This window comes from Podarcis vaucheri, assembly GCF_965113315.1.
Source record: "Podarcis vaucheri genome assembly, chromosome: 10".
Classification (NCBI taxonomy): Eukaryota; Metazoa; Chordata; class Lepidosauria; order Squamata; family Lacertidae; genus Podarcis; species Podarcis vaucheri.
The window spans coordinates 17,325,714-17,347,641 of record NC_138748.1 but is presented as its reverse complement, the minus strand read 5'-3'; the positions used below and the strand labels follow the sequence as shown (position 1 = coordinate 17,347,641).

Here is a 21,928-nt window from a genome sequence, read left to right as displayed (position 1 = left end):
ACACTCACTTTTTTCCTCCTAGAAAGTAAGGGGAAATGTCGGTGCGTGTTATGGAGCGAATGCCTGAAGGTGGCGGGGGGGGGGGGGAATTTGCTGCAGTTGTGAGCAGAGGATCCATGGTTCCCCTTCCATCCCTCCTCCATGGTTACAAAGCATGGATCCACATGGATCCTCAGGATTTTTGCGTTGGGCTACTCCAAACTCACTGTCAGATCACATGTCTGTGGCCACAGCATGAACCACAAAAATCATATATCCACTATTTCGTTTAGAATATTTTTTTTCTTGTTTTCCTCCTCTAAAAACTACGTGCGTGTTATGGTCTGGTGCGTGTTATAGAGCGAAAAATACGGTAATACAGGGATGCTGCAGAAAGGCTTGTGTTTCCTTTAAAAGATTATGTCCCACAAGACCTATTTACCAAAAACAAAGCAAAAACCTTATCAACACTGTGATAAGAGGCAATGGCTATCACTTATGGCTAAATCCCACTGCCACATTCTATACTTTCTCTTCCTAAGCCCAGCAGGGAGCTGCTTTAACCCCTTCCCCTCAGCAGCAGCAGCAGCAGCAGACCACCCAAAGCTGTGCCATGTTCGGCCTCCTCTGCCCTGATTATTTTAGACACTTGGGTAGGGTGGCCATATTTCAAAAAGCGAAAATCCGGTGTTACGGTATTCTCTTCAAACCTAAGGGGAAAATGTGAGGGGAGAACTTTTGTGCTGACGCTGTCTTACTATCATCACAAATTGAATGTAGCACTTGTAGTACTTTGCCAGGGAAGTGACAGAGTTTACACTTAAGGCTGCTCAAGTTCCTATTCCGAAATCTCTTAAGTGGCCGTATTGGTGAACTGGGAACAGACAATTGGCTGAATTAGAGCGTAATTCTGTACACAATGCAGAATTAGCAAACTTCCAGGAGAGGAACACTTCAGACCCTAGCTATTCGGAGACAAAATATCTGAATTGCTTCTCATGCGGAAATGGCCCAGGGGTTGTGGCGGTGAGAAATGGGAGAGAACAAACCTCCTCATTTGGTGAAAAGATTGCATAGCAGCAAAAACGTTCTCTAACCTCGGTATACGTCCAAAGGGCAGCATAAGAGGTCAGGACGATACAGTGGTATCTTGGTTCTCAAACATCTTGGTACTCAAATGCCGAAAACCCAGAAATAAGTGTTTCAATTTTTGAACTTTTTCACATGTGGTTGTCGGCTATTGTTTCCGGGGCGCCTGCACCAATCAAAAGATGTGCCTTGGTTTTCGAACATTTTGGAGGTCAACCGGGCTTCCGGAACAGATTAAGTTTAGCACTTTTGTTTTTCCTATTTATTTTGCATTTTTCTTTTTGAGGCTTTTTCGGTTGATTTGTATTTGTGGCTGTGTGGAAACCAGTTCAGCTACTGATTGATTGATTGATTGTGTGATTGCAGAAATGGATTAAAGCCCCCCGTCCAAACAATGACTATCATCAGTGCAGGTAAGAATTTTTATTTTTATTATGTGTATCATCTACAATACTGTCTTATTTATTTTACAGTACAGTATATTGATTATTGCTTTCATTTTATGGATCAATGGTCTCATTAGATAGTAAAATTCATGTTAAATTGCTGCTTTAGGGGATGTTTTTAAAAGTCTGGAACAGATTAATCCATTTTGCATTACTTTCTATGAGAACACATGCCTTGGTTTTGGAGCGCTTCGGTTTTGGGACGGACTTTCGGAATGGATTAAGCTTGAGAACCAAGGTACCACTGCACTGTGCTTCAGGAGGAGGGCAGATGGGGTCTGCACTGCACTTCAGAAATGCTCCAAGGACTTCCAAAGCACAAGGAAATTATCCTGCCCTCCACCTGTGCAGGAGAACGATGTGGGGTTGCCACACATGCAGGAAGTGATGGGAAATACTCAGCACAGCAATCATATCTATGGATCCCTGCATGACCAGAGAGAGAGAGAGAGGTTTTAGCCTACCATTCACCCTAAGGTGCTTGTTTCCCACTGGAACACCTTTATAGTCTACCTGTAACCTCAAGTGGTAAAGTTATACCTGCCACTCTTTTTGAACAGGTCCTGATGTACTGGACAAGAAGAGGAAAACAAGGAAAGATGTGTTTATGAAGATATACCTGAAGGAGCGTCTCCACCCCCATCAATCTGCCCGGACACTGAGATCCAGCGCTAAGGGCCTTCTGGCGGTTCCCTCACTACGAGAAGCCAAGTTACAGGGAACCAGGCAGAGGGCCTTCTCGGTAGTGGCACCCGCCCTGTGGAATGCCCTCCCACCAGATGTCAAAGAGAGAAACCAGACTTTTAGAAGACATCTGAAGGCAGCCCTGTTTAGGGAAGCTTTTTATGTTTAATAGATTATTGTACAGTGGTACCTCAGGTTACAGACGCTTCAGGTTACAGACTCTGCTAACCCAGAAATAGTACCTTGGGTTAAGAACTTTGCCTTAGGATGAGAACAGAAATCACGCAGTGGCGGTGGGAGGCCCCATTAGTTAAAATGGTGCCTCAGGTTAAGAACAGGCTCTTTCAGGTTAAGAATGGACCTCCAGAACGAAATAAGTTCTTAACCCAAGGTATTTTAATATTCTGTTGGAAGCCACCCAGAGTGGCTGGGGAAACCCAGCCAGATGGGCGGGGTATAAATAATAAATTATTATATTATTATTATATTATTATTATTTATGAAGAACTTATGATATGATCCAGCCACCACCATCATTATTCTTTTGTGTTGCCTTAGTTAGAATCACACCCTTGGAAAAGGTAACATGACATTTACACAAAAGAGAGCTACACCAGCCAAATTTAACCGACAGCCTGAAATCTTTCTTATGCATTTAGCCACCAATAACAGCAGAGGCTTGCATACATTTTCACAAAATTTGCAATGGAGTGTTTGCCAGCTAAAGACTGGGCTTCACAAATAGTGTTGCCTTAGAATTACAAAGAGCGAATTAAACTGTCAGCAAGCATTACACGATATGCATACTCACCTCCAACGTGAATGACAGCACCACATCAGATTTCGACAGCTGAACATCACTTTCATCTCCCAGGTCCATGAAAGCAGAATTCTGCGATCGCTTTAGCTTCTGTAATTTAAATTCCGGGCCACCTTTGGACACTGGAAGGCTTTCCAAATTTGCCATTAGCAAATTCACTGAAGACCGCAATTCTTCTATATACATGTGTTCCATTTCTTTCGATACAAACTTTGGAAATTTTCTTTCCTTGAAAAATATTTTTAAAAATTCGGTGTGTAAGTTACTGTTCAGTGACTGCATGCATTACTTTAAAATCCTCTTCAGATCAACATAAGCCTGCTTACCTGGTATTTGCTCTTACATAAATATAAAAACATACTCTATAAAAATCTTTCTGCCAGGACACTGAGGTCCAGCTCCAAGGGCCTTCTGGCAGTTCCCTCCCTGCGAGAAGTGAGGTTACAGGGAACCAGGCAGAGGGCCCTCTCGGTAGTGGCACCTGCCCTGTAGAACACCCTCCCTTCAGATGTCAAGGAAATAAACAACTATCTGACTTTTAGAAGACATCTGAAGGCAGCCCTGTTTAGGGAAGTTTTTAATGTTTGATGTTTTATTATGGTTTTAATATTTTGTTGGGAGCCGCCCAGAGTGGCTGGGGAAACCCAGTCAGATGGGCGGGGTATAAATAATAAATAATACATTATTATCATTATATATTTTCCTGGGCAACCAGGGGGAGCCACTGATAGCATCCTGACAGTCCCACTGAATTAATGAACATGATTGCAACCTTAAACAGATTACTGAAATACTCTACTCGTTAAAGCTAGAAAGAAAAGCACACCAGACTTACTCTGGCCATTTGGTCAGCCATTTGGAGATGCCCATCAAGTTCGCGTCTAATCTGGGCTGCTTGCTCATCTGCATTGTCCAGCTTGAATAAAAAAAAAGGAGGGAACACACCACAATATTAAAATAAAGTACTAATCAGGCACAGCACACTATTTGATATTGGCATCAATAAAACAAAATTCAGCCTTGGGGGGAGTGCATCATCAACTTATGTAAACAAGACAAGGAAACACAATGTTGCAAACTCATTTCATGGTCAAGGGCGGAATTAAATATCAAAGAAGTAGCCTTTGACAAATGGCTGCAACCAGTGCCACATGGGAAGCAAATCCATAGAATTGGACAGTGATATTCTGAATTCAAAGCAGCCTTTAAGATGCCATGGTAAAATAAGGTCAAAATGCACTGAGGAAAAGACAGGAGACTACAACTGGTTTTTTGGTTTGTTTGTTTTTTTTTGCAGGCTAAAGCACAGTTAGGGTGGTGCTGTGGGTTAAACCACAGAGCCTAGGACTTGCCAATCAGAAGGTCAGCAGTTCGAATCCCCGCGATGGAGAGAACTCCCATTGCTCGGTCCCTGCTCTTGCCAAACTAGCAGTTCAAAAGCATGAAGTGCAAGTAGATAAATAGGTACCACTCTGGCGGGAAGGTAAACAGAATTTCCGTGCGCTGCTCTGATTCGCCAGAAATGGCTTAGTCATGTTGGCCACATGACCCGGAAGCTGTATGCCGGCTCCCTCAGCCAATAAAGCGAGATGAGTGCCGCAACGCCAGCGTTGGCCATGACTGGACCTAATGGTCAGGGGTCCCTTTACCTTTAAAGCACAGTTGCATGGCGCTGTTTTTCTGTTAGCAACTGGAAGAGCAAACATTCATTCTGCATGCTGCAATCCCATCTCTTCAAGCTTCTAAAATTGTACTAGTCACGGCTCACATGCTTTCATGTCTATCTTCAGGACTAGAAACGCGTTTAAAATAATAAGATGCTGAATTCTGCTTTCAGTTCAAACAGGCTGCTTATATTATAGAGTGTATGATCTTAACAACTGCTGTGCTACCTTATTATTTTTTTAAAAAGCTGCATCACTCTAAAAAGCCATTTCCAGAGACATCTTGATTATTTATATAAACTCACTGTATACATTTCTGAAGCACAGTACACTGATGAGAATAAATGAATTAAAATAACTCAAAAAGACACTCAGATGACAAGGAGCCTGGGGATATTTTAATACGAATGCAAACACATTGTTAATTATGTGACTCTGAGTGTGTTGTAAAAGTGCTCTCAGTTTAATACCTCAGGGAGCACCTTGCTACAGCTACCACTCTGACAAGTGCTACACAGAGAAGCAGCTGAAACAGAACCCTAGAGCTGAAGGGTCCCCCAAAGGCCATCGATTCTATTTCACAGTGCCAAAGACAGCTTCATGTTAGATCACAGTGTCTCCTGTATGTGGCTCCAAGTGGCTATGCAGGTTCCCATTTTCAGCCTGGTTCCATGTGCTCATGGACAGTTGGAACCTATACTTCAGATTGCTAGGCAATGTTGTTGTTGTTGTTGTTTAGTCGTGTCCGACTCTTCGTGACCCCAGAGCACTCCAGGCTCTCCTGTCCTCCACTGCCTCCCGCAGTTTGGTCAAACTCATGCTGGTAGCTTCGAGAACACTGTCCAACCATCTCGTCCTCTGTTGTCCCCTTCTCCTTGTGCCCTCCATCTTTCCCAACATCAGGGTCTTTTCCAGGGAGTCTTCTCTTTCCATGAGGTGGCCAAAGTATTGGAGTCTCAGCTTCAGGATCTGTCCTTCCAGTGAGCACTCAGGGCTGATTTCCTTAAGAATGAATAGATGTGATCTTCTTGCAGTCCATGGGACTCTCAAGAGTCTCCTCCAGCACCATAATTCAAAAGCATCAATTCTTTGGTGATCAGCCTTCTTTATGGTCCAGCTCTCACTTCCATACATCACTACTGGGAAAACCATAGATTTAACTATACGGGCCTTTGTCGGCAAGGTGATGTCTCTGCTTTTTGCCATCAATTCATAGCACAATCGCAGCACTAGGGCTGGGCAATGTATCAATATATTGTCCAAAACTGGTCTGCAGTCCACATCATGATATTGGCTTCATAATTTTTGACCTGTCAATATACTGTGAATTATGGTGTGTGTGTGTGTGTGTGTGTGTGTGTGTGTGTGTGTGTGTGTGATGCAAAAATCACAATGTGGTAAAGGACTGTGAGGCCAGCCAATGCCTCTACATAGCTCCATCCTTACTTCAGACATTGTGGTATCAGTACAGTGGTACCTCTGGACACCTCTGGTTGCATATCCTTCAGGATGCTAATGCGGCAAAACTGGAAGTATTTTTCCGGGTTTCGCCCCCGCGCACATGCGCAGAAGTGCTCTACCGCGCTGTGAGCATGCGCAGAACAGGCACCTCCGGTTGTGAATTCCTCGGAATCCGACCGGAGCTCCGGAACGGATCCTGTGCGCAACCAGAGGTACTACTGTATAGCACAATGTTTAGCTGGTGAAAACCAGATATTGAAAGTTGAAAACCAGATATTGCGACGTTAAGCTGGTGATATATAGCGATGTTGAAAACCAGTTATCCCCCAGCCCTACCCTGCACTATTGTCTTATTATTATTATTTACTGAACTTATATACTGGGCTATACCCAGAGGTCTCAGGGAAGTTCACAGAACAATGTTCACAGAACATTGGCAGTTCATACCCCAGTGGCCATGCTAGCTGGGGTTGGGGTGAGTTGGTGTCCAGCAACATCTGAAAGGCCACAGGTTTCCTCACCCCTGCCCTAAAGGTAATTTACAGGTAGAATTCTGTTGGCTGTTTGTGTTCTTCAGAATCTGGAAATCTGAATGCCAGTGGAGGTGAGTTCACAAACCTGAGGCAGGCACACTCAAAGAACATCTTCTGTAATGCAAATGGTATCTCAGTATCTTGTTGCACAGCTTCCACATGGCACTTTTGAAAGCCCTGGGGTGCAGTGGTACCTCGGGTTACAAACACCTCGGGTTACAAACACCTCGGGTTACAGATTTCATTAACGTGGAAGTGGTACTTCGGGTTAAGAACTTTACCTCAGGATGAGAACAGCAGCAGCGTAGCTGGCCCCATTAGCTAAAGCGGTACCTCAGGTTAAGAACAGTTTCAGGTTAAGAACGGACCTCTGGAATGAATTAAGTTCATAACCAGAGGTAGCACTGTAGTTAGAAAAAAATGGAATATATTTATAACCAACTTCTGGCTAGAGCTGTGGGTTGTCTACTTTGTGTGTGTGAGCATGGGAATCCTATATTTCTTCTAGCATTGGATGTATAGTGACACGTCTCTCCTGTATATTATCTTCCACATGGTAAACCCAAACTGATCCAAGACTCAACCCCTTAGAATTCAACACATTGCTGCTGGCTTACCTTAAGCAATACATTGAGCTCTTTTAATCGCCACGCAGAAAGTCTTCCTGAAAAGGTACACCTGGCATTGTGTTGATTTACTCATATTGACTTTCATACAGCTTAAATAAAGGTTAAAAAAGGCATTGCACACAAGGCAGAGCCAAGAGATTTATCCAGCTGCTTCTTTTTGTTTGTTCTGAGGGCTTAAACTTTATGCCATAAAGGGTGATTTTGAATTCATGTGGCCAAATGAATGATATCGAAAGCATAGCTCAGGCACTAAAAACCAAAGAAGAACAGGGTCGGTTGTAACTGAAGATTTCAATGCCTCTTTCTCAGTATACGACTCTCTGGACTCGGTCCTGATGGTACAAATGGAACCACTGTAATACAGTACCCCAAAATCCCATTTCCAGGAGGATAACATGGTAAAAGATATCAAATGCTGAAGAGAGAAAAATTTACCACTTGTCCGACAATAAATGTTGGAAATGTAAAGAAATTGAAGGTACTTTTTTTCACCTTTGGTGGACGTGCCCAAGGATTAAGGCTTTCTGGGAAATGATATATAATGAAATGAAAAAGGTATTTAAATATACCTTCCCTAAGAAACCAGAGGCCTTTCTCCTGGGCATTGTTGGCCAATTGGTGCAAAAGAAAGACAGAACATTTTTAATGTATGCTACAACAGCAGCAAGAATACTCATCGCAAAGTATTGGAAGACACAAGATCTACCCACCTTGGAAGAATGGCAGATGAAGGTGATAGACTACATGGGACTAGCAGAAATGACTGGCAGAATCCGAGACCAGGGAAAAGAGATGGCGGAAGAAGATTGGAAGAAATTTAAGAATTATCTTAAGAAATACTGTAAAATTTATGAGTCTTAGAATGATGTGGTTTTTAAAATTAAATGGAGTACAGCTGTAAAGATTAAGTTGAAAGAAAAGTAATGATGAGAATTAGACAAGATTAAGGGTGAGGATTTGCTGAACTAAATTTTTGAAATGGGAATGCAGAAAGGGGAGGTATGAGGAGGTTGGTGAAATACGTTTTAAGAAAATAAGGTATTGGAACTATACTTGTTCTTTTTTATTTTATTTTTGTTTGTGTTTGTGTGTATTGATATGTCTGTTATAATTTGTAAAATCCTAACAAATATTTATATATATATAAAAAAACAAATGCTGAAGAGAGATCAAGAAGCAGGAGTGAGGTCACATTCCCCCTTGTCCCTCTGCAAAGGTCATCCATCAACGAAACCAAAATTACTGGAAATCGTTGAAATACAAATATGGCAGAATCTTCTAATACAGGCATCCCCAACCTGCGGCCCTCCAGATGTTTTGGCCTACAACTCCCATCATCCCTAGCTAACAGGACCAGTGGTCAAGGATGGTGGGAGTTGTAGTCCAAAACATCTGGAGGGCTGAAGGTTGGGGATACTTGTTCTAATGAGAATCTGGTTTGACATGGAAATATACTTTCCCTTCCAGATTATAGATGACCTTGGTTTTGGTGATGTAAGAAAATATCAATAGATTCTGCCATTTCAAGAGCACACCTTGGGTGTTCTTACTCATAGGATGAGAATCATTTGAAATACAGCCCTGATCACCCAGGGTTCTCAAGAGAGATGGGCACGTCGGTCAATTTCTGGTTCTCTTAATTTGTCATCTGGTCAATCTTAATTCCGGTTGCCGAAATTTCCTTGCAAGTTTGTGACTTTTTGACAATGCTCACGAAAATGTATCAGCTTTTTCATGCACATTTCTATGAATATACTCGTTTGTGTACAATTCTGCCTACGATACACATATCTGCAGGACCGCTTGGCTCAATCTAATGCATCTTTTATGTTCTTTTCATTAATATATGCATTTTAATGCATGCTTTACCCCAGCACGTGTATTTCTGCACACATTACTTGAGCTGGTGAAAGGCGCTGAAAACATTTGGAGAAGTGCAAACTCTGAAGGAGGCGGTGTTCCAGTTTGCGTGTTGTTTCAGAGAGTGCAGATTAGGTAATTTTGCCTTTAAATGAGAACTGAATGAAAGCTTTCCCCCATCATAAATTCTAAATTACATAGGGAGTCTCTGCACCTAGAATACAATCCCTGCGACAGATCTGCCCTCGGGGTGGGGGGGTGGGGCAGGCAGGAACCTCACAGAGGAAGTGGGGCTTATTTTACTTAGTAAAATAATAATCAAGAAATACTTCACTAGAAAGAAAATACCACAACATAATGTTTTCATTTGAGTGCCTTCAAAACATGACTAAAACAGCACAATTCCGAGCACAATTCAAAGAGCTGGTGCTGACCTTTAAAGCCCTAAACGGCCTCAGCCCAGTATACCTGAAGGAGCGTCTCCATACCCATTGTCCAGCCCGGACACTGAGATCCAGCGCCGAGAGCCTTCTGGTGGTTTCCTCACGGCAAGAAGTGAGGTTACAGGGAACCAGGCAGAGGGCCTTCTCAGTAGTGGCACCCACCCTGTGGAACGCTCTCTCATCAGATGTCAAAGAAATAAACAACTATCTGACTTTTAGAAGACATCTGAAGGCAGCCCTGCTTATGGAAGTTTTTAATGTTGATGTTTTATCGTGTTTTTAATATTATGTTGGGGTATAAATAAATAAAATAATAATAATAAATAATAATAATAGCTATGTATGTAGCAATGAGAGAAACTCTCTGGAAGCTGACACTATGAGAGATTCAGCCCAGCATTTCACCTCTGGAGAAGTTTTACTATTCTGTCAGACCTCCCTCATCACACGAAGTGTATAAACAGGAGAACAGATCTTCTTAAGAAAAATTGTCACAAACATAACGTTAGCCTAGTCTATTCTGTTCTTGCCGCCGCCAGAGCACACAGCTTTGTCGATTTAATTAAACCAACCATAGCAATGAAACTAATCCAGCCTAATCTCCTAAAATCCATAATAATGGAAAACAGGGTGGATAATCTCTGCTTAAAATGAACACGGATGATCATCCCAAGACACCAGCAAATTAGTTTCTCCAATTGTGTACTTCAGTTTGGAGGAAGCCTGTGACAAAAATCATCAGCATAATGTAACAGATGTTTGGGTAGCTCCTCAATGACCAATGTAACATTTGTATGCATCCTCACCTAATATCTTGTGTTTTAACTGATATAATTTGAACTTCAATTAACATTAAACTATTTGTTTGTTAATTGCCTTGATTTTCCCTGCAAAAATAATCAACAAATATGATACAGGTAGCCTTAATGCTTTCTTTATATTGTGTTTCAAAATACGTGACCACAGGTAAGAGTTTTGAAGCATCAAAAATTTATCTGTAACTTGAAAAAAGTGTTTTCTTTAAAAATATGAATCCTTTCCTCCCCATCTGCGGCAATATACTTAAAATGCTAATGCTTCATGGGCAAATGTCAAACTTATGGGGCTGATCATTGGAAACTATGGGGAAAAGGTTTTCTGGCAAATGACTGATGTTAATGTGACCAATGTAACGTGACAATTCATAGATAGTCACCCACAAATAAGTGACTCCAAATCAAGACCCCACACATTCACAAGGTGTGTGTGTGTGTGTGTGTGTGTGTGTGTGTGTGTGTATGCTAAGAATCTCAAAGAAGAGATTAAAGTGAAAACATATCCATTTTTCTTTTCACTTGGCACAAGTTAGAAAGCAGGTGTTTGTGTGACCAATGTAACATGCTCATCCAAGTTAAATTTTACTTTCCTAAGTTCATCTGATTTTGTTCCTAACATTAAATTTATCATCAGTTCACCAAATAAGATGACAAAACTATCAATACAATAAATGGTCATTAACCTATTCTCTGTTTCCTTGGAGAAGCCTTTAGCTGAACTTTAGGGGGAAAACAGGTATGTCATGCCATGCTTCTGGTTGTTTATATTCACATGTAAAATGCCATTTTAATTGTTTTTAAGCTTGTTTTATGGTTGCAACTATTTTATAATTGTGTATTTTCTTGTTGTAAGCCATCCTGGGACCTTGAGGTGAAGGATGGGCAAGAAACCCAGTAAAATAAATAAGTAAAAATCCCTGCAAGGGTGCAGGGAGCTAGTCGAACCACTCACCTTCTGTAATCAATAACGTTGTGGCCTAAATTCTGCCAAAAACCAAAACTAAAATTTGAGTCATGTGTGAATTTAATTAGGGGGAGGTCTCTGGGTCTGAACACGCAAATAGCAACCCTATATATTATTATCAATTCATACCTAGAACAAGAAAGCACTTTTCATTCACATGTTGACCCTCCTCTTAAAAAAAACAACAACAAAACCAGGCAGAATAGTAGTAAGCAGAGAAAGTTATTGCCAAAGGCCCAGTGGTAATAACTCTAAAACTGTGGCATCAAGTCCTGCTATGCTGAAAAGCAGCATCAACAAGAAAATTTGGACGTGGGGAACAGCTTACAGCAGCATTTCCTCTCCCACCTTCTGTCACAGCAAGCTTCTTAGGTTCAGAAGGAAAAAAACACACAACCCCCACACACCCTTAAATCTGCATGTATTTATAGGGCCTCTTTTCCTTCAGTTATACAAATCAAGATAATATGCTCCAACTTTAGTGAAGTAAATGTGAACTGCATTAAGCACATCACGTCTGCACAGTGCTGACCCCAGATGCCCGTCAGCTTCTGTAATTTCCTTGTCATCTTCTTTGGCGATCACTCGTAGCCAAGTAAGATTGTCTTCCATAAACACAGTTTTAACGCTGAGTCCGTAAGTGACTGTGGAGGCCAATTCTGGATCCACACGTCCTTCCACAGTGGGGACATAGGTTTCCGGGCAGGAGTAGATCACGGTGAGGGTTTGCCAAATGTGCCTTCCTCTTAGCGCATTTCTCCCTTTTGTTCTGAGTTTGAGGGTCTTCAAAGCCCATGACACCTTTGGTAAAGGCTGTTCTACAATTGGAGCGCTCGCAGGCCAGTGTTTCACAGTGTTTATACTACTGTACATTTTTTTAAGATTTGCCTTGAGAGAGTCTTTAAACCTCTTTTGTTGACCACCAGCATTACACCTTCCATTTTGAAGTTTGAAATAGAGTAGTTGCTTTGAAAGACGATAATCAGGCATCCGCAGAACATGACCAGTCCAATGAAGTTGATGCTGAAGAATCATTGCTTCAACACTGGTGATATTTGCTTCTTCCAGTACGCTGGCCTTAGTTCACCTGTCTTCCCAAATGATGTGTAAAATTTTTCTGAGACACCGTTGATGGAACCTTTCGAGGAGTTGGAGATGGCGTTATAAGTGGCCCATGTTTCACAAGCATACAGTAAGGTTGGTAGCACAATAGCTTTGTAAACAAGCATTTTGGTTTTCCTGAGAATGTCCCAGTCCTCAAACACTCTTCACTTCAATCGGAAGAAAGCCGCACTCGCGAAGCTAAGGCAATGCTGGATTTCGGCATCAATGTCGGCCCTTGTGGAAAGATAATCACCCAGGTAGGAGAAACTGCCTTGTAACAATCACAGAGCACGCATGTCTGACACCCCCCCCCGCTCACAGGAACATCCTCCATACATGGCTCCTTCAGGAGCCATTGGTTAGTCAAACCGCATTCTGCGATCCCAAGTCCGTGCTTTTTATCAGGAAAACATGCTCATGACATCTCATGCCAAAGGCAACATCAAGCAAACCCGTCATGTATCTGCGGCGTCAAGACTTCTTAAACCTCTTCCTCTGGCAATTTAGCAAGCAGCACAACTGTAGGAACGCCGCAAGCAGTGAAGCCTCCTAGCCGTACAGCACAGGAATATGTGGATTTTCCAGGTGGAAGGTCAATAGGGACAAACTGAACACAGGCAGTCAGAATAAATCACAGCTTTCAAAGCCTCTGTGTTGTGGTTTGCTTACAAGCGATGACCTTAGCTGTGTTTCATGATGAGGTCTGCTAGAATTGGGACTTAATATTTGGCTTCATATGCATTAAGAATTTGCCTTGATCTGTAAATTTGTCATCTAAAATTAAGGATCTGGGAAAGTATTCAACTACGATGGATACCATATGAAATTATAACTGGCATGGGAACAACAATAAATACCAGGCAGAACACACATTTCCCTCGCTAAGGTCAGCATTCAGTAGCAAATAAAATAATCAAGTTTGCTGAATGTTGAGTCGGGTAATAATTTAGGAACTGGTACCCTAATGGGATTGGGATGCAGGTGGCACTGTGGGTTAAGCCACAGAGCCTAGGACTTGCCGATCAGAAGGTCGGCGGTTCGAATCCCCGCGACGGGGTGAGCTCCCGTTGCTCAGTCCCTGCTCCTACCAACTTAGCAGTTTGAAAGCATGTCAAAGTGCAAGTAGATAAATAGGTACCGCTCCGGCAGGAAGGTAAACAGCGTTTCCGTGCGCTGCTCTGGTTCGCCAGAACCATGCTGGCCACATGACCCGGAAGCTGTACGCCTGCTCCCTCGGCCAATAAAGCGAGATGAGCACCGCAACCCTAGAGTCTGTCACGACTGGGCCTAATGGTCAGGGGTCCCTAATGGGATAGTCCTTTGATTCAAACAGAAAACAGAACAAAACACATTTTGTTCTTGATTGTATTAATTTGAAACCTTGAAAATGAAAAAATTGAACGAGACAAAAAAACCACAAATTGATTAGAAACTAGATTTCAGGGGCCAGCTTGATGTGCCTTATCTCACATAAAGGTGAGAAGAGGTGTTTTCATTTAGCTGGTGATATATCACAATGGTGAAAACTAGATATCGTCCAGCCCTAACCCCCACAAGGTAGGTTAGGCTGAGAGACAGTGACTGGCCCAAGGCCACCAAATGAGTTTCGTGGCTGAGTGGAGATTTGAACCCTAGTCTCCATGTCTTAGTTTGGCACTGTAACCAAAATACCAAATTGTATCTCTATGCCAGGCACTCCCAAACTCGGTCCTCCAGATGTTTTGAGACTACAATTCCCATCATCCTTGACCACTGGTCCTGTTAGCTAGGGATGATGGTAATTGTAATCCCAAAACATCTGGAGGACCGAGTTTGGGGATGCCTGTTCTATGCTATTCTCCCTCTCAGGAGAGATGTTGGTCAACGGTCCTCAACATTTCTTCACATTAAATAAATGGTTAATTTGAGAAAATCTATTTGTTGCTCCACAGGAAAACCAGCTAGCTTAGGAACAAATTCAGATACCAACAGAGCAGGGTGGATTTTAAAATAATACCATCTACCTTTCTTTATCATTAAGCAGTGGCTTCTTGAACCTGAAACCAGAGTGAATCCAACTGATCATGGTTACATTCTTTTTACAAATGGGTGGCTCTGTGTTCTACCCATTTAAAATATTCTCAAATCCATAACCCTGTAGCAGGGGCTACAAAGTTGTCTGGCAAACTTTCCACACCCAGCTGACCCATGTATACTCTGGGCCCTGAGATCCTGGCACAGTACTGAAGTAAAAATAAATAAATACATAAAATGAAGAGGTGTTTTCTAGAAATATTGGACAGATAGAAAATTGGCTTGTTATTTTTATTTCAGATGTCTGGGTGGAATAACAACTTCAAACAATTTGCCCCCCAAGCTGAGCTTAAATTCCAGCCAGGGAAATTGGGCCATATATTCAAGCGACACAAAGCCCAACATTCAAATTTGGACTCCTGAGTTCCAAATCTAACACTTCAGCTTCCAAATATGATCCCAAAGCATACTGCAATCTGAAACAATTTTCTGTAAAGCCACAGTGTGTGCCACTGCTAGAATACTGATAATAAGCATTCTGCTTATGGGACGGGATGCCTGACAAATTGTGTCCTCCTACACACACCCAGAGATCACCTTCTGACACTCCTCTCAGGTTTCCCTCACCAGAAGTAGCAGCTACTAGAGAGCTCTCTGTTTCAGGAATGCCCTCACCAGAGATGCGTCCCTGGAGCCTACAGTGTTGCAATTTTCAATTTTCCAAGTCTTTCCAGTTGTAAACAATTTTTGAGTACTTGTTCAGATCCACACACTGCCTTGCCGGGTCTACCTTGGGTGCATCCTGTTGCCGGCTTTGTTTTATTTTAGACTGCATGCTTTTAGGCTTTATTTGTATATCTTATGTTCTTATGGGTGTGTTTAGCCGTGTGTTTCTTATGGCGTGTGTTTACTTGTAAACCACCCAGAGAACGTTTGTCTATTGGGAGTTATATAAATATTGCAAAACAGAGAATATTGCCTTGAGAACTCTTCCCAAGTACTGGATCTTTGCAGAATACCAAGTAACCAAAAGAATCAATCACAGCATTAGATGTCAAATATCACTCCTTCAACCAACAAAAGGTTTGATCCTTGTGTGGACAGGCAATAAGAGAAATAGCTCTGAGACTTCCACTTCCACTTAGAATTACTTCCTTTATCTCTCTTTGATCAGTAAAGGACCCCTGGATAGTTAAGTCCAGTCAAAGGAGACTATGGGGTTGCGGCGCTCATCTCGTTTACAGGCCGAGGGAGCTGGCGTTTGTCCACAGACAGCTTTCCGCATCATGTGGCTAACATGACTAAACCGCTTCCGGCACAACAGAGCACCATGATGGAAACCAGAGTGCAGGGAAATGCCATTTACCTTCCCGCTACAGTGGTACATATTTATCTACTTGCACTGGCGTGCTTTCAAACTGCTAGGTTGGCAGGAGCAGGGACAAAGCAATGGGAGCTCACCCCATCATGGGGATTCGAACCGCTGACCTTCTGATCAGCAAGCCCAACAGACTCAGTGGTTTAGACCACAGCACCACCCACGTCCCAATGTTTCGTGTAACACACCACTGGTTTCCAAACATATCCATACCTGCTCTCCTCCTTCTGTGAGGTACAGGTGTCAGAGGTCTATCCATTTTGGGATATTCCATCCCCACCCCAGTAAACCTATATTCCATCCCATATTTTACACAAAGGGCCCCCAATTCTCCAGAAAGGCTTTCTAGTGGGCTTCAAGTAGCTCAAAGGGGAGAAGATGGAAAACCTCACTTCCATGAGCCCAATGGTGCAAGCCAATGAAAATTAATCCTGAGTTCCGGTAATTTCACACTTAGGAGTCAGGCCACAAACATCATTAGACACAATCCATTTGGAGACCTCCAAGATTTGTCAAATGCCCAGCAGAAACTATTCCATACAAATGATGTACTGTGCCAAGATTTATAGATTTACAGACCCTGCCTGTTTCCCCACCCACCCCAATACCTCCCCGAAAGTCAAAATTAAATCTCCACCAAACAGAAATTGGACCAGACAGTCTAATCCCTTTCATAACAAACCCTATTCTACAACTTATCCTAGGCGATTTCAGAAATTTCATCGTGAAATGTTTCCATGGCAATATGTAGATGCCATTAAAATACCCAAAGATGGCGAATTTCGTTCCATCAGTGAGAGTGTGCAGAAAATGGTCATAATGCAAAGCATCAGAATTTAAATTGAAGATAAAAAGCTAGACTAGGCAACGCATGAGAAAGTTGTGGAAGGCAAATATAAAAAAAAGTATACCCAGAAAAATGTATTGAAAACACAACGGACTGGAAGGCACTCTTTTTAGTACAAGTATTTCCCATATTATAGGCTGACTTCTCCAATTTACTATTAGCAAGATAAGATCAAGGGGATTTCTATTGATGTTTTCCTTACTGTTGTGTTACACAAGGAACTTAGATCATCACCATTTAAAGGAAAACAGATCACTATTAAAATTGTCTGCTCAAATTGTCTGCACTTGACTGCACTCCTAGTTGCCATTTTCATTCTCGCAATGGAAAAACAACTACTCAGAAAGAGAGAAGCAATTATTTCTGAAACAGGAAAAATGGAACTATATGAAAATTATTTCTGAAGCAAGAAAAGAAAAGAAAAGAAATGTATGACAATCAGCTACAGATAGATGCTGCACATGACTTTTCTATTTCTGAGTACACTTGGCCAAAATAACACCGCTATTGATATGTGGCACACATGCAGGCAGAGAGGATGGCTGAAAAACACACACAAGCACAAAAATAGGAAGGGTAGATGGAGAGAGATGCAGACACAGCTAAAAAATTTGGACTGACCCTCACCAACTAACAGCTCATTTATGCTCCTGTGAACAGATAATCCTGGTCTGCTGCTTAGGCCACATCTGTCCTGTACCTTTAAAGCAGCACCACAGCCATGGCTTCCCCAAAAGAACCCTGGGAACTATAGCCTGTTACGGGTGCTGGCAGAAGATCCATAATTCCCCTCACAGAGTTACACATCTCAGCATGGTTCAACAACCAACCTCTCTTCCCAAGACAAGCGAAGGGTCAACCTAAGAAGGAAAGGTCTACAGAACTGAGATGAGCTCCTTACTTGGCAGGCATTGTAGATCAACTGATGCTCCAGTTTCTTGATTCCCAGAATCTGCTGGAACATTTCATAAAGCTGCTCTTTGCTCAGAATAAGTTCTGACACGGCACTTAAAGCCATCCTGTTGGGCATTTTGCTCAAGTCCTCCTCTCCCCTGCAAATGGCGTCGTATTTGGCTATCCAAGAACTCAGCACAGTCTCTTTGCTTAATCCATCGATTTCAGGCAAACTCCGAACCCTCTTTTCTATGTTCTTCTTAAACACATCTCTGAAGTCGTTCGCCGAGCATCCTCCACTGTGGACCATCCTGGCAACTCGATCACTCCTGAGAAATACCTTTTTTTTTTAAGAAAAGAAAGAAAAAAGTGGAATTAGGAAAACAAGGACGTAAGAAGAGTTTGGATTTGATATCCCACTTTATCACGACCCGAAGGAGTCTCAAAGCAGCTAACATTCTCCTTTCCCCTCCTCCCCCACAACAAACACTCTGTGAGGTGAGTGGGGCTGAGAGACGTCAAAGAAGTGTGACTGGCCCAAGGTCACCCAGCAGCTGCATGTGGAGGAGCGGGGAAGTGAACCTTGTTCACCAGATTACGAGTCCACCGCTCTTAACCACTACACCACACTGGCTCCCAAGCCAGTAAAAGCATGAGTGTGAGAGAGCAAGAAAAGTCACCACTAACATGTCATCCCTGCTTCAGGATAATGGTTCCAACTACTACACAGGCCAAAGCCTGAGTAGCTGAGGCCATTGCTAAAACCTGCCATTTACAGTGGTGCCCCGCAAGACGAATGCCTCGCAAGATGAAAAACTCACTAGATGAAAGGGTTTTGCGGTTTTTGAGCTGCTTCACAAGACGAATTTCCCTATGGGCTTGCTTCGCAAGACGAAAACATCTTGCGTTTTTTGCAAGTTTGTTTCCTTTTTCTTAACACTGTTAATACAGTTGCGACTTGACTTCGAGAAGCAACTCATAGAACGCGGTGTGGTAGCCTTTTTTGAGGTTTTTGGTGATTTTTGAAGCTTTTTCAAAACTTTCCCAACACCGTGTTTCGCAAGACGAAAATTCGCTAGACGAAAAAACTCACGGAATGAATTAATTTCGTCTTGCGAGGCACCACTGTATATGGAAAATAAACTTGGCTATAGGGAATGTCGCAAGGAATACAGCTAGTCAAGTTCCAGTTACATGAACTGTTCTCTTCCACATGTATATGTCCCTCCCATGAGGCATGGAGAGTACATTCAGGAGCACTAAAAGAAAATTTAGCCCAAAGGCATCTCGCAAATGCAATGGACACTGTACTTCTTCTTCCCTGCTACAGCCCTGCTTGCCAAAGTGAGGAGAGTTAGGTCAAACAATACTTTGCAAAGATTGCGCGAAGCTCCCTTTCTACAGAATTTGCCAGATAGCTCAGCCCAGTCCACAGATCATTTCGAAATTGTGTTTATTTCAATGGACACTGCAGTGAGCTCCTCATTCTAATGCTCCAATATACCTTTGAAGGATCAGCTTTAACATCTCGCTAAAAATCCCACCCAATTCCCAACATTTAAAACCAGCCAGATTTTCACTCCAAATATCAACACTGTAATTCAGGTGCTTAAGGGGGTTGTGTTAAAATAATGCAGTGCATCTTGTGAATACTTTAAGAAGTGCCAAAGGCTCAACATCCCTTTAATAATACAACACCTGCAACAATTTCCACCTATTCCTTTGCACTACAATTGGTTTTGCTTGTTCTCAGCGAAAGCTTCATGTCTCCAAAATCTACTTGACTAGATTTGTGATGTCCATTTACCAAGTGACCCCATATTGGCCAGATGACCAGTTAAGGAAGTAATGCGCTCATTGTCTTTTAATTTCAGAATTATGATTCCTTTCCCATAAAGTAATTACACAATCAGCAGTTGAAGAGAAAGCAACATAACGCAAAATGCAGTTAACTTTTTTCCCTATTCAAAGGAGACTGGCAGTCCCTCCCCTAACCGCCCCACAGTCCACCCTAATATGTCCCTTATTGCAAGAAAAAGGATTAAGCCAGCTGAAGAGAGATGTATGAAGCTGGTAAGCATCTTTACGCTCCAGGCCCTGAGGTACATAAAATAAAAACATGCCAAGTTGCTTAAAAAGCTTTCCCTTTTGCTTGTCCTTTGGACACCCTGATGTTACAAGTGACTTTTTCTAACATGTCAACAAAGACTCTCCTCCCTGAAAGAGAGGGGAGTGGTTGTGGGTGGGAGCCCAAACACCGCTCCTAGCAGGGGGCGTTGCCCCCTGCCTCCAGCTCACCTGGCTGGCACTCACGCCCCCCCCCGGTGGCCGCCCAACCAGGTGCCATGGGGGGGCGTGTCCAGCAGCCTTTATGCTGCAGTGCCAGCCTCTCCCCAGCCTCATTTCTCTTCGTCGTCCTGTGCGAGTCACCCATCCTCCACTCCCTTTGAGTTAGGGCTTAGGTCATTGGCCTTGCTATGGACCTTAGGTTGGTCGCCCCGGTTGCCCGGGGGGCCTGGTAGGAGTTTTTCCATTTGGCATTAGGCTTTTTGGTTTTTTCGCCTACCTCCTAGCAATCGTCACAACTTTCTGGTGGTATTGGTGGGTAGGTTAGGCATTGGAATAATGTGTTGAGGTGTGTCGAAGTGCTAGGTGTGGCCATCTATAGGGGTATTCCGGTAAAGGAATCTGGCGGTCGTGTATTCCGTCCGAAGCCTGCTTGGCAGGAGGCCATGGCACGACCCGCGGTGACATCAGGGCTGAGCCTATAGTTGGATTAGCATCAACAGGTGATGAACCCCTGGTGAATAAACCCACTTGTTTTGCGATCCAATGCCTACGCCAATACCTTTTCATTGCTGTAATCAATAAAGTTGTGGCCTTTTCTAGCCCATTAACCTTATATCACGTGTCCCTGTGTCTTCATTTTACTTTGCGGGGGTCGGGTCCTCGAACCACAATCTGCAGTTTATCTCACCATCTGCCAGAGGAAAAATTGTTGGCTTCCTTCCAGAAGAGGGAGACAGCAATGCTTTCGTTTTCAAATTACTGTTTGCCTTTGACTAAACCCACAGAGCCAAATCTAGCTGGTTATGCAGCAGTATCACGGCATCACTCCTGTTCACAATGGGATCCAATCCAATTCATAATGTGATCACCCAGGTGAGTAATCCAGGAAGAAGAAAGAAGCAGAAATAGAAAAGAAAAATACCATGCAAAAAGTGCATGGCAATTAAGAGGGCTTTGCAGGTTGCGAGGTACAGGAAGAACTTTTCCACATCAATATTGGCTGGGGAAGTTTTTCCTGCCGAGCTCCCCCAGAGTTACTTTTATCCCCCAAAACTGAACTGCAAAAATATTTTCTGCAGACCTAGTAACAAGCCTATCTGTTCAGTAGAAGAGCAGAGTAGCACTTTAAATTAGGTGCTGTATATGAGTTTCTGTAGGTAATAATCTCCTTCATTAGCTGCAGAAATGGATAGAAGCAGAGTGGGATAAGTCAGCTATCAGCAGATAGAGAGAGGATATCCCATTTTCATTTACAAAGATATCTAAACCCCTCCCCCCCAAAAAAAGAGTGGTATTAAGCTCAGCATGCAAAAATGGAGGATAATAAGGGCAATCTGCATCTCTGTAATGTGCATAAAACCCATAGTCACTCTTCAAAGCCAGATTGCTACAATCAAATTCTAGTACAAGTTCTCGTTCCGCTATCATATATTCCATTCGTCCCCAGAACTGATCATCTATAGAACAGCTACCCTGAAGTCTGAATTTGTTTCCAAGAAGCTTAAAATGCTTACCAATAGGCTTCCTAAAGGTTTTTGGGCATTTATATTTAATATATGTCCTATCAGCCCTTGCCTTAAGGTTTCTCTGATATATAATGTCAGAGGGCACTTAATACACATTATTAGTTAAATCGTATTAGTTGACATGAATTGCACTCTTGAGGCCTCTTATTAGTACATTGCTGCTGTTGATTAAGGGTCAAAGTTGGCATCTCTGTCTGTTGCAAGGCTTGGTTTCTATTTTATTTTTTTTAAAAAAATTATTGAACAATTTCAACATGACAAGTTATCAATCCATTTAATCAATTACATTATTTTTCCCCTTCCCCCCATCCCTCCCTCTCCCTCCCACCAAAGACTTCCCTCAGCTCCCCTCTCTGATTTCTTTGCACATATCACTCTCTGCATATTATAAAATTGTACATATATTTATTTTGTCTGTCATATGTTCCCCTAATAAATTTGTGGATGTTTATTCAAAACCTGCCGAGGAGTCCAGTTCATTTTGTTGTCT

General features: G+C 42.6%; 1 protein-coding gene and 1 long non-coding RNA gene across 14 annotated transcripts in view; one reads left to right on the top strand and one right to left on the bottom strand.

The window, feature by feature from the left end:
• LOC309541781 overlaps nucleotides 1–21,928 on the top strand; it is a 575,734-nt gene that overhangs the window by 91,582 nt on the left and 462,224 nt on the right. The window lies entirely within an intron of this gene.
• Nucleotides 1–21,928, bottom strand: part of CADPS2 (calcium dependent secretion activator 2) — a 367,142-nt gene that overhangs the window by 221,644 nt on the left and 123,570 nt on the right. For all 13 annotated transcript variants that reach the window (XM_082239470.1, XM_082239476.1, XM_082239475.1 and 10 more), the window contains exons 3-5: nucleotides 17,631–17,963; nucleotides 3,854–3,934; nucleotides 3,010–3,246 (exon numbers count right to left, since the gene is read on the bottom strand). In XM_082239470.1, coding sequence (XP_082095596.1) covers nucleotides 3,010–3,246; nucleotides 3,854–3,934; nucleotides 17,631–17,963 — 651 coding nt within the window. The remainder of the gene's footprint in view (nucleotides 1–3,009; nucleotides 3,247–3,853; nucleotides 3,935–17,630; nucleotides 17,964–21,928) is intronic.